Source organism: Anopheles marshallii, chromosome 2, assembly GCF_943734725.1.
Source record: "Anopheles marshallii chromosome 2, idAnoMarsDA_429_01, whole genome shotgun sequence".
NCBI lineage: Eukaryota > Metazoa > Arthropoda > Insecta > Diptera > Culicidae > Anopheles > Anopheles marshallii.
Genome location: NC_071326.1, coordinates 77697994 through 77711758, shown reverse-complemented (window position 1 = coordinate 77711758; position 13765 = coordinate 77697994). Strand labels below are relative to the sequence as shown.

The 13765-nt window shown below is 40.1% G+C and overlaps 1 protein-coding gene across 1 annotated transcript in view; it reads right to left on the bottom strand.

The window, feature by feature from the left end:
* LOC128706686 (protein kinase C, brain isozyme-like) overlaps positions 1-13765 on the bottom strand; it is a 59527-nt gene that overhangs the window by 26261 nt on the left and 19501 nt on the right. The window contains exons 2-4 of the mRNA XM_053801625.1: positions 3633-3664; positions 3220-3302; positions 439-550 (exon numbers count right to left, since the gene is read on the bottom strand). Of these exons, the coding sequence (XP_053657600.1) occupies positions 439-550; positions 3220-3302; positions 3633-3664 (227 nt within the window). The remainder of the gene's footprint in view (positions 1-438; positions 551-3219; positions 3303-3632; positions 3665-13765) is intronic.

Below are 13765 nucleotides of genomic sequence, written 5' to 3'. Positions count from 1 at the left end.
AGAGAAACTCGAATGCCTTATGGTGAACAATATGGGTGCCTAGATGCAATGTGATGCTGATTATGTTGTCGATGGAATGGGATGAGTTGGTAGTTTAGCTTGCTGCAGTAGAACACCTTTAGTGGTTTTTTTACGCTAATGTTGCGTCGGTGTTACGCACCGAAGCAATGTGTTTGTGTAAGAGATAAAACAAATCTTAAATAGATAGTAAGAAAGAGTGGGGCCAGAATAGCAGGTTCTGTGGGGAGTGTAGCAAGTGTAAGCTAGCGCCACACTGGGCAGAACGGGAAGTGAAATTCAGGGAAGAAAGAAAAGAAACAAAATAGTGGTTCGAGTGATAAAAGAAGGAGAAACACAGTGACAGATCTGTTACAGCAAAACAAACACAAATTAAAACAAAAACGAACGTCAAAAAACTGAGATGGTGTTGATCTTTACCTGTACACTTAAGCCCCTGGTGGATCAAACCGTACAACAGCGAACCACAGTGATCGCAAAACGTTGGACTCGAATAGGTCCACACTTTAAACTCATGCTTGGTACGGGTGTCCTATTTGGTTATGGTGTGGTTTGTGTGTGGTCCGGAGTGAGGTTGGGTTTTTTTTTGGTTCATGTTTAAGTACAGGGTTTGCATGTATGTTTTTTTTTACACATGCGTTCGATTTTGTTCCACATTTTCCAAATTGGCCGCCATGGTGAAAACGTGAAGGTAAAAGGAAGATCATGTAGGTTCATGTTTTTTTTAAATTTATTTGTTTTTTTTTTTGGATCAACAGGTATCATATTGAACGATTTTAAGGTCGTGGACGGATTTAAATAAAACCGCACAGTGGTATTTGTTGGTTTTTGTTGAATCGGTAGAAATTGGGAAGTTTTGATGACGGTGGTAGTGTCGATGATCAAGTGGATTTGGTGGAATTCAATGAAAAATCATGAAATAAAGAAAATTAAAAAAAATAGTATAACCATTAGAAACAGTTTGACGTAACATAACTTAACAGCTAAACGGTTCCTATGAATTAATCTAAAATTAATTACAATAGCAAGTAAGAAGCTTGCGGAAAAAGCTAAAGTGACGTTTTATTTTTTAAATGTCAATTTTTTATTTTACTGTAAATTTTCAATTTGATATTCATCTTATTTTGGATAACAAATAAACCAAAAGTAATTCAGTACGCTTCTCAAATGACTTCGGGAAAGCAATCATGATTGGTGCATGGAGTTTATCTTAAAGTAACGTGAAGCGATAATCAGCGAATTCTATTCTATTTTTGTCTATTCTATAGCACACACACATTTAGACGTAGCAAATCGTAACATCCTCCGGAACCACTTTCTGATGTTTATTTTTTTTTTTTTGCACGTAGCTTACTTGCAGTTAAATTTAATAGTATTCCAATTATGTTTAACTTATTTTACTTTATGTTCTATCAAGCGCAATTTATTCAAGTGGATTATAAATTCAGTATCCGGTACCAGAGGAGAACCGATTGGCCTTCAGCAGCAACAGCAGCAGCAAAAGAGTTACATACAACCAAACATTTGGCACGATGCATCTAGCCAGCAAGGTGTGCCCCTCTATTCTAAAGCACCACTGAAGACCACTCAATCGCAGGTAAAACTCACTCCACTAAGCACAAAACACTATCGTTAACTCGACCTATCTAACTAAGAGTATTTGCTCGGAACGCAATGCTACTATTTGGTTTTGCTAGACTATAAGAGATTTAATTTAATATATCCTCACGCTTATCTCATGCACACACACACACTCGCGTAATGTAATAGTAACAGGTGTGACAATTGCAGTAACCATGTGCCATATGTTCAAGTTTTTTACAAATAGCAGGATTTGACCTATTACTACCTATACTAAACCTTTCGAAACTCTATTTTTTTACTGAATGATAGCTTTGTTGCGAAAAATAATATAGAGCAGTTATTTAAAAATTGAACGAAAAGCAGTAACAGTAACAATAAAATATTGATTTATTTAAACATTTCACACCTGCTTGAATTAAACATATCTTATCGGACAAAAATAAGTAATTCTTGACGGAAAAGGCTCGGAATAAAACAAATATAGGAGTTTTTCATGAAGTTTATAGGGTTTTCGAGGCAAGCCACTTCATTTGGCTGTATATAATATATATACAGTTTTGCTTATGATGTCAATATAATCCTCGGAAAACATTGTAATTTTAATGTAGAAGAGATTTTAAAATATCATACGAGATTGTCGGAAAATTCCAACTCCTCCACATCCGTTATGGTCGATAATCCGTAAAGAAATAAAGAAATGATAAAGCAATGTTTCATTCCAGATGTCATCGTAACGTGCTCGCCGAACGCTTCATTTGCATTACATTTCCTTACCGCAGCGATTTAATTTAACGCCCAGTTAACCGTTTTCATTCAATTAGCGAACGCAAACGATCCGAAGCGGCAGCACGAAAACAACACTCAAATCATTACGCACACCACATCGGTGCGGGAGATGATTTGTTACATAAAATGCAAAACCATCCGGTATGCATACCGGTGGTGTGGACCCGGCCGGGGGAGGGATAGTCAAAATAAAACATAAATTACACTTTCACGAAAACACCCAGAAGACCCGGTCCCATGCAAAAAAGGGATCGTAAAACAAAGTGCAAAGTGTTTAAGGAATAGTCACCGGCAAAATTAAATGAGTAAAACAAACAAAACAAAACAAACCGCAAGCATCTGCGAGAGGTAGCGCGAGATTTTACCGCACTGGAAGCACCGGGTAAGATCGACCTTTGGATGAAGCTATTTTTATTCCGAGCCCGGAAACAGGGGAAAACGGGACAGGACGGGTTCTAAACGTTAGGCAGGAAAAAATATGGAACGTGCTGCGCGAATTCGCTTCGAAGCAAAAAAAAAGTAAGCCGCGATCCGATAAATAATTTAGTAAAATCTATCCAACACTTCGTAATAATGAATACAGTCTGATTATGAAAACAACAAACTAAAGTTATCCTGCCAATGCATTAAACTAAGAAATATTAAAGACAATTTTTTGTTTTCGCTTACAAGCTTACAGTTTTACGCGTAAAATAATTTTGCATACGTATTGTTTTCTAATTCACAAAAGCATATTTTCGAACAAAACAAAAATGGATAACATTGTTTCACTATTGCTGCAACAAAACACTCGATTTTTGCATAAATCTAGTGTAAAACGATTGTACTTACATCGGAATCTGCTCCCTTATCCGCACCCGGACACTTGAAGGTAACGTACTCGTGACATCTTTTGTGCACGACAAAGGAACAAACTGGAAAGAAAACATATAACATGGTAAGTTATTCGAAACATTCAGGAAAGTGGAGAATTTGGAATAACAAATTCAAAAAGAAAATTTCAAACACACAAGATTAGAATGTTGTACGGAAACTAAAGAAAAAAGTGTTAAACTATAAAACCAAATTGAAATAATCAAAAAGAAATTTTTAAAAAACTATTGTACAAATTAAATATTAATGATTTTAAAAACAAAACAAAGACAAGACAAACAACAAGAGTTGAAACATTAAATGGAAACGAAAAAATATAAGGAAAGTCATAAAATGATAATTAAATGAGCGAAAAAGAATGGCAAACCTACCTTGACATTGGAATCCTTGCTTGCCAAAGCCCCTGTTTTGGGTATTGATAAACAATTTGCAGCAATCAGGCGCGCCCATTGAAGTATCGCATGACAATGTGACATGGAAAGAGACAAAGAGAAGAAAATGTAATTGCTTGACAAACTGATAGGATTAACGAAGCAGACGCACCAACAGGTGAGTTTAAGCCTCCATTTCCTATGAATTTCATCTTCACGTTTAGCTTTATGTCAGGCTGGTTTCAGCTCGTTTGGGCTTGGTAAACATTTTACCCTTACCCAAATTGATCCTATAAAAATATACCTCCCAGCAAAGTGTCGCATGTAAACTCGGCCCCTCACCCCGCTACCTCCTTTCCCCCCGGAACACAATCCAATCAATAAACAAATTTAAATAAAATCTTCAACTCCTGTTCCGGTCCGGCACAACGTCCCCTTAAAGTATCACCTCGATTCCGTTGGGAAAGGAACGGTTCGAGGGGTTCCACTACAAACCATCATGACAAAACCGCACGCACGTCGGGATTTTTGCTGCAGGCAAATTTTGTTTCTCTCCTTCATTTGGGTGAAATTGATGAAGTGATATTATGTAAGCGACGGAACGGGCGAATGTTTGTGTGTTGGCCGAGTGTCGCGCCGTTTGTCATAATAATTAAATTTTTCCGTACACTGCCCGACCCAGCTGGTTGTAATGTGTTTTTTTTTTATCTTGCGTTTGTTTCTGCCTGCTTATACTTTGGCTTCATTTGTTACAGTCTCGTCCATCAATCGGTAACAGCTTTGCCGAACAGTGACCACGAAACCGAAACAACAGCGCGGTAATTCAATTCTCGTTCACTGCATAAAGTATGGGAGATTATTTTAACGCTGTAATCGGCTAACGTGTTGGAGGGCTGATTGCTTTCCATTTTGGGAAAAGTGTCTTCTGGTCAGAGCGCTTCTCTTATTCACTACTTTCTGAATGTCAATGATCTAAAATATCTTCGAGGCGAGGATTAAGTGTATACTGCTTGAGGTTTCATTTGTGAGTCAGTAATGTTGCTTATATTAAGAATCAGAAACTTATGAACACCATAATTTCATAACCCACTGCTGATTCAGGAGAATAGATATCAGAGATAAACGATGTACCACAATATTTTGTTTCAAGTCCACCATGTTTGGGTGACGCGGGCACGTGGAAATATTCCGCGTCACCCATATTTTGGGTGACGTGGTACAGCGTGTGTTAAACAATTGTGCATATTGAAGAAAAAAGTCTCGTTTTAAGTGTTGGCTTACTTTGTAATGAGGGCGAGCAAAAATGTACAAACAATATTGAAGAAAATGTTTTCTTTTGCTTTCTTTTTTTTTCTTTTTTCGTTTTTGATTTCTTCACAGAACTTCATATTTATCTCTCTTTGGAACTATTTCTTTAATTCTCAAGAAACAATTGGCCGGTTTAATAATGTTATGATAACTATTTCCTTCAAAAGAAGTGAATGAAAATAGTGTTCAATCAGTTTCCCAACCTTTCCATGCTACTTTCCTAGTAAAACATAGAAATAACAAAAATCCCAGAAGAAAACAAATCAATAACTAATATGTTAAACTTTATGCAAATATCAATCGCCTCTCCTGTGACAACACGCAAACTAAAACGCCTTTTTTTCATTCCTCCCTTCCCACCTCCACTTATCCCATTACATCACAACCTCTTCCATTTTGGTGTATTTTTCCATCAATGTCTGCCCAAACATCACATTCACCACATAATTAAATTCATATTTAATTCACCCGCGGCTCCGCGTTGGCTCGTAATTGATCAGCAGCCGAATCGCTACACCGAAACCGTGACAGATGCCGTAAAATAAACCGTATAAATTCTGTTTCCGGTTTCGCTTTGATTGTTCCGTTCGCCCATTCAGTGCTCGAGGCCGCCCACTTGTGCAAGCACGGGAACCGCCCGATTTTCCGTGCCGTGTTTGATGAAGCGTAAATGCCTGTATACGGGCGAGCTGAACGCATTGAACATAAATAAACAGACAAAACAAACACATTTTGCGCTCAAAGAGTAATCCTTGCTTTGAATCTCCACTTGCCCGTCCTCTATCGACCCCGGCAGTGAGCTGGGATCGAGTATTAGCAAAATATTTTCCCTCATTTGATCTTCATCTAATGTGCAAAAGCCTTAAGCCCCCCCCCCCCTGTTCTACCGCACCATTCTAACCGGCCAACATGAAAGGCTCCCGTTTTAGATTGAATTTTAAAGCAAATCAAAATAGCTTCTACATAATTTCCTACGCTCCCAAAACCTCCAAACCCGGGGGCATCAAACCAGCGCTCGAAAGGTGACGCAAGGTAATTCGGGCACAACGATTTCCACCCGTGCTCGCACGAAGCCCGGATGGCTCTTTATTTATTATGGCGTGAAAATTAAATGAGCTTCTCCACTTCTCGCAGCGAGGTCCGCCACGTGGCGGATGGTGAAGTTCGTCAAAAAGCCTATCAAAACCCATCATCCATAAAGCAACAGCTTCCGACAGCAGCAGAACGGATTTTTGGGCAGCATATGGAAGCGGTGTCGTTCTGTGTCGCCCGTGAAATCCCGTTCCTAGCCCGGGCGCCCGGGAGTCTTGTGTTTCGTTCAATAATTTACACGCATAAATTCCACCCACTTCCCAAACTGCTGGCAGTGGTGCACTTTTCCAGCTGATTTCGGCACGGCAATATCCGGCAGGTTCTATTGCGAAGCGAATCATGGCCCCGGTATCTTGGTATGTTGTTAGACGATAGACCGAGATAAAACCGTATACGCTGCGTAGGAAGGAATTAATGCAAGCAACGTGAAGAGGGCCAGCTCCCAATGGTCTGTCCCCGTCTCCATTTCCTCCCATTAGTATAAAAATTGCCAAGAGACAGAAAAAGAGAGAGAGAGAGAGAGATTTGTCCCGAAAGCTATGCGCATCAATATTCCTAACGACAGCGGAAGGAATTGCTTTCCCGAGCCCAGGCCCGAGATGAGCAGTAAGGATCGAAATTCGAAATGAATATTTAATCGTGTAATTTATTCGGTTTCACTTGCCTAACAATTCATCCACCCATCAAACCACCCGCCCCCGAAGGAATGGAAGAATATTCTCACGCACTTATCTACCACGGCCCACGACCCACCCGAACCGTGTCCGCGGGGTTCATCATCGTCGAAACCCATTAACTCTCGGTTGACGCGACCTTCGTGCGAAAACCCTTCGAACGGCCATCTCGTACGTAATGGTACCGCACGGAAAATGGTGATAATGGCAATCGGGTACCGTCCGGTACGTACGCGTGAACCTGACCGGGCCTGGACCGGGGCAAAAAGGGAAAAGCTCTCGTCCCATTTTTTTTCCCCCCGAATGATGGATGATGGTCCGATACGAAGGATATCGAGTTCGACGTAAATTAAACACTACCCTTCGGTGCTGTTCCGCACGCTTGTGCGCGGGATTTTCACTTGCTCTATCGCAACCTTCCCTTGAGGGAGTTCTTGCAAGCCCATCGCAGCGAAGGTTGATTTATTTCTTCTACCTTCCGTCCATTTGCTTGATGGTTCTTCCACCCATTTAGGTATTCTAACGAACGGAACCATCGTTGTCATCGATTTACATTTTGTTTTACTCAGTGTCGACGAAATCTTGTTTAACAGCAGGTTCATCCCGGTGTAAACAATACGCTTATTAGGTGGCGTTTTTTAATGGAATTCAGTGCAACAAACCACACCGTAAATTAAATTAGTAAAATTATGGTGTTGTTACTCGTTTTAAGATGAGATTTACATTCACAATCAAGCTAGTGATGGGTATATTCAATGAGAATAAATAAGTGAGTTAGTTCCTATCTCCACAAGGAGTTTGAGAACTACCAAATGACAAAAAGATAAATATATCAGATAAGGGTGCCATTTTCTAAGGTGACTAGCAACTCGGAGTAATTTTAATGCCAGTTTTTTTTTTAAACTATAATAGCTCAGAATAATATTACCAAGCCATTCTTATTCTACATTAACCAACATTATTATAATTTTCTCTACAAAAAGTTTATTGAAGTTCCTAAAATAATGATGGCTCGTTCATAGTCAAAGTGAGCTTTACTTGAACCAGGGAACGAGCTCGTTGTTCTCCGTTATGCCCCGTGCATCTTCCTGGTAGGACATGAATCCAGCATACTGATCATGTGCCCCAACCACCCAACCAATTGAGTGAGGACTTCCTTAAGATCAGAGTGAATGAATGTGTTTAGCTCTACTTGAGCTAGCAAACTAGCTCACGGTGCTCGTATCTGCCTCGTGCCGTACGGATCACTGAACTTCCTGTGAGGGAATGAGTCCAGCATACTGATCACGTACCTCAACCATAGTAACTTCAACAAGTTAGTATAGGAGTTAGCTAGTGAGCTTAGCTCCATTTGATCCTGCTAATAAGCTCGCTGAGCTGAGGAGGATGAGATGAGTACGGGATACAGGTCATGTACCCCAACAATCGCATCGTTAAGACCTTCGCCACCAACAGGATATTTGCTTCGCTCTACAACTCGTATGACGCCAAGACCATACTGACTCGTAGTTCATTCTTTCATCTTCTGTTCTGTATTTGTGAAACATGGTACGGTTCAAAATAGAACTCGTAGCCATCGAGGTTTACCGGACTTATCAGGATTCAATATGTTCTGCATTTTAAATCTTGGTAAAGCCCATAGTACGATTATCATGATTTCCAATATCAAAGCGCGTCCAGGTTTTGCTGCTCAGGTAGCTATCCGAAGGAATAATTGTGCCTGGCGTACCATAGCTCGGTCAAAACCTCTGACCAGCAAGTAGCAAGGCGTCGCGTTAAACATTTCTGAGAAATAGATTTTTTAGTGTAATTGGTGGAAAATATCTCTCTTCAACCAACTTCAAGAAAAATATCTTTAATTCGTGTTATTGAATGTATATCTACCTATTACGTAACTTGTTCTTAAAGTATTAAAGCTTCAAGATACGTTTGCCCAAAAGAAAAGCATCCAATTAAAGCTTGTTTTCTTGCCTTCACCTTCAACTGCCACCACTGACGACAATTATTACACTTGCTGTACCGCAACAAAGGCTTTGATCCATACACCCGCGTGAAAGAATAGAAGAAAATTCGCTACTGTATAATGGTGGCTTTTTTGCGTCCACCAAAGTAGAGAAGTCAAATTTCATTCCCGAACCGAGGAAAGCAACCAAACGAAAAAAAAACAAGAAACAATCACCACCGACAAACAGCGCAAACACGGCCAACGGGACGGGACCGAAACATTTTGCTACAGCCGGCGGCCACCAACCAGCTGCTACTGTTGCTGCTATTGAGGAGGAAAAAGAAAAACCAAAAATCCACCCATTGGTACCTCCCACCTCCCACGTGCGCACCCACAATCCGTGCTTTCAGCATCTACGGCTATTGGTAAATCCATTACCCAGCGGAAATCAACCGAAACTCGGCGTAAGAGCAACGGACAAAAAAAAACGTTGTTGCCCCGCGAACAAATGCCATAGGAAATTTGGATCGGTTCCCAAACTTCCAAACAACCGGGAAAAGAAAAAGAAAGATACAACCCCGAAAGCATTGTACCGATGATACTGTTGTGGATGTGGTTGAAATTGAACCTGCTGCCAGTACTGCCAGCCCTGCCCCTTTAAGACGTCAAAAAAGCTAGCGCACAAGCACCTCCAATGTCCTTTTGTCACCCTCTGGCAAACGCTTGCGAAGGAAGAAAAATGCAATATCTCAGAAACCAACCACAAACCGAGAACAAAAAAGAAACTAAGACCATGCACGACGAGATAGCGAAAAGAAAGTAACCCAAAGTGGAGCGGGAAGTTAGCTGGCAGCAGTTTTGCAAGCCGTCGTGGAAAAGTGTGGCCCTCCGGGGAAGTCCAATGCAACAGAAAGAAGCCCCAAAAAGCCGGACAAACTCGTTGGGCGACCGAAGCGAAGAACAGATTGTGGGAAATTGCGAAAACGCTTAATAGGAAACGGCTTTCACACGGACCAACCGAATGGGTGGTGACTTCTTCTTTCATTTCAGACATGGCGGGCGATAAGAACATGGAAAGCGAAAGAAACAAACATAATCAAATAGGGAGAACAACAACGAATAAATTAAATTAAGCTAAATGCAAGCAGATTTATACACGCGTTGGGAATAATTTAAAGTAACCAAATCAAGGTGATAAAAGAACTTAGTAAATGAATGAATGTCATAATATAATAAATAACTAATGTTGTTTAAAACCGTTATGAAAAACAAGGACACTAAACAAGAACAGTAGCGTAACAAAAGCAAACATTTTCCAATTTCAAAAGAGTTTAACATTATGATTAACTAAAAGGTAAAAGATGAAAAAGAAATCAAAAACAACCGAAAACGATAATTGAAAAAACGATAAATAAATTATACTTCATAAAAATAACTTATGTATAGTCAACACGTCAGCATTAACACGAAAAATTTCAGCAAAACCAAAAAGTTGTTGTTAAAAAGATACAAAACTATGTACAAGAAAACAGAAGAAATCAACAAGCATACATAACCACAGGGGTAGGAAAACAAAAACAACAATATTAAAGTTAAACATGAAGTTCAACTTATGTATAAAAATACAACAATAAAAAAAAGAGCTGTAAAATTAATAAACATCATTAACATATTGGTAATATTTTTGTTAAATTCAAAAATATTAATCAATGCATTCAAACAATACACAAAAAAACTGTCACCAGAATTTTAGAAAAACAAGAAAAAAGGCATAAAAACCTAACTTTCAAGTAGAAAAAGAAAAAAAAGCATAGAACAAGTTGTTACAAAACAGAACAATATTAAACGATAATAAGCAATAAAGAAAATAGTATTTATTAAACAAGAATAATTAGCAGCAATTGAACCTGACAAGCAAGCAAAAATATTTCGTAAATTATGTTGATTTTATTGCCTATTTTGTTTAAAGTCAAGTTTGCTTGTTAGTCAGTAATGATAATAACTAGCTTATTTTTCGCCCAAAATATTCGCTTGTGTAGCATTCATGTACCTTGCTAATGGTTATCACACAACCAATCACAAGAATCAATGGCCCAACAATTAAATGAACAAACGTAGAGTGGTGAAACGACCTGTTACATTTTGCCGTAGGACAGCAACAGCAAAGAAATTGGTTCCGCGTATCACCTTTCCGGTACCAAACCGTCCAGAAAACTGGTTTCTAGCTTTTGCTGCCTGCTGCAACATTGTGTGAATCTTCCCAAATACTTTTCCAATTTTATGTTGCTGTGTTTTTCTTTTCTCTTTTTTTGTGCTGACTGAAGTTATTCTTCCCATTCTGAAGGTCTGTGAGGTTTCGTTCCACGTAAAGTTTTCCTTCTGCAGGCTACCACATTGTATATGTTTGAGTGCGTGCTTGTGTGTGTGTGTATGGTATGCCCTCGAGTGTCACCCACCAAAAACGAGTGAGAGAGAGAGAGATCGAAGAAGAAGTTAAGGTTGGACAAAGTTTTGGAAAACCTCAGTACAAACACTTGCGTCACCCCCTTAGGTTCCCGGTATGTTCCAGGCACACACACACACAAAATGGCCGCTCGGGACGACGTTGATGCCCGGTTCTGGAGTTTTTCGTGTTTTATGCTATTATTTCCTCATCCGCTTCTCCTATGCCCCTTTAAAAAGCTTCACGATCACCGGGGAAGGTGAAAACTCCAACGAAATGAAGAAAACTACGTTGAAAACAGTAGCAGATAACTGCAGCCTTGCGGAGAGGGATGAAAACTTGGAGGTTGCGCCTATATACGAAACATTGCCTGTAACACCCTTCAGCAAGATCAACATTTCTGGGAAAAGCTGTATGCAGTGTGCGTATATATGTGTGTGCTTCGTTCGCTAAACAGTGCCGCAAATTCCTATCCGTAACGTGCGGCCTTCCACCTCGACACCCTTGTACTCGTTGGGCTGACTTCTTATCGTGCCTGACAAATATTAATTTAGAAAGCCGAGTTATTTTTTGTTCCGTCGCTTCCATCAAGATTGGTCATTTTCTTATGTTCGTAAAAAGTGTGCACATTTTTTCTTCCCTCTTTTCAATAACACGTAAATCCATAAACGAAAGATTGTGCTGATGTCCAGAAGGTGCTAGTCACCTCGTTCTACCTCGGCGGGTTATCGTTGTGATAAAGTTTGGATCCGTTTTTTCTTCGTCCTTCTACTCTCTTCCTAGTCTCGGGTGAGGGACTTCTTAACCAAAACCCATGCCCAGAATATTTTTTTAGTCACATTTCCCCGCATTTCTTATCGTTGTCCCCGAATTGGATCGCTCGCTTCTGCATGGCCAACAGCAGCGTACGGACAAGAAAGGCTGGTTGAGAACATTTAGGCGTTGACGTGATGAATGACCGATGTCAGATCAGGATAAAACTTTCTCCTTTTTGTACCTTCGCCGGGGAATATGTCTTTAAGAACCTTCCCCAGAGGGGATTGGTTGGATAGTCGGTACTATAAAATATCCTTTTCAATTTGTAAAAGCTACTCCCCAGGTTTACATCGTTTAAAGGGATTATGTTTATATACAATTTCTTATTAAAACATATTTTTGTAGCCTTTCAACAGTTTTAGAAGAATGTTCAGTAGTGCATAATATTGTTTTTTTCTCATTTAAATATAAAAAAAATAGTCGTTTTACCCGAGAAAGCTGTAATTTGCCTTGAAAGGTGTATTTTATTCGCGCCTGCATGTATACTATACAAAGTCAGAACAGAAAACGGACTCCTAGCTTTTGCTACTTAGTGGGACATGGTGTGAATTATCTCAATTACATTTTCTATTCCTTTATGTCTGTATTTTTCTGTTATTGTTGAAAATTGTATATCTCATCTAAACACTAAAATAAAGCTATTTTGCAGATTAGACCAGTCCAAATTCCAATTTGCCATAAAAAAAAAACAATATATGTCTTGTACATTGCATAATTTCAGGCGTTTAGTAACTGGCGCATTAATGTGTGCTATGCGAAGTCAGGAAACATACATACACGCTTTTCATTGCGCATTTTTCAATTCCACCTTCCAAATGCTTATCGACTTATAAAACGTTCCTACTTCCAACACCATTCTTTGGCAACGTGCCTCATTTCAGCTAAATTAAAACCGCTTCAATATCCACCTTGGAATGTTGATAAATTTCATCAAGTTCACCCATCGCGAGCTCAAGTGTCACCGACGTTTGCGAAAGCGCGACACCGAGTATGATTGAATTTGCACCTTAGCCCATCGCAATCCCTTCTGGCTAGCTTCTTCAAGAAGCCGTCAGTCACCAGTCGCCCGGCACCGATCGCGTGTCGCTGCTGCGGTGTGGAATTTACTCACGGGCTGCAAAGGGAAGCCAGAATAATTTACACTCCAAGTCACTCTAACGTTTCGAGCGGTGGGGGAGAGGGGGAGGGGGAAGTGGAAGCGACTGTTTGATGGTAATGGTTGGGAAAACATAAAACTCCCCAAAAGAAAAAACGCCACACGGGCTGGTAATAGGATTTTCGTTTGCAAACGACGCCACAACCGAAGACACCCATGTCGATTTGCGACAACTCCCACGAGAAAGTAGCTCACCGGTCGCACGGTTCGCTATACCGCTTAACGAACGCTAGGGCACACAGAAATACCGGCACCGGAAGGACAGTTACGAGATGTTGAAAATTCATTTCTTTTCGAAACGTGTGCCATTGCATTTATTATTAAATAAGGTAGCAAGCGGGAAAGCAAGCTTTCGGGTCCGAGCACCGTTAGAACGACGAACCAGCCAGGGAAAATTGAGCACGTGAAAAAGTTTCACTAATGCCACCGGCCAGCACACGCTGACAACGGGTTTGTGTCAGTGATGGTTTCTCTCTTTTACCCATACGGTACGACAATTTGGGACCACTTCCGGACGACAATGGTCTACGGAAGATGAAGTTCAAATTTGTCGCTTTATTTAATTTTCACCTTTATCTAGTGGGAAAACGCGTGTGGAAAACTCTTTCCAGGGACCAGTGCCAGTGATGTGTTGGTTTTTGGCAACATGTTGAAGACCTTCCCATACTTTGACTTCAACTCCAACGAAGGCGTGTCTTT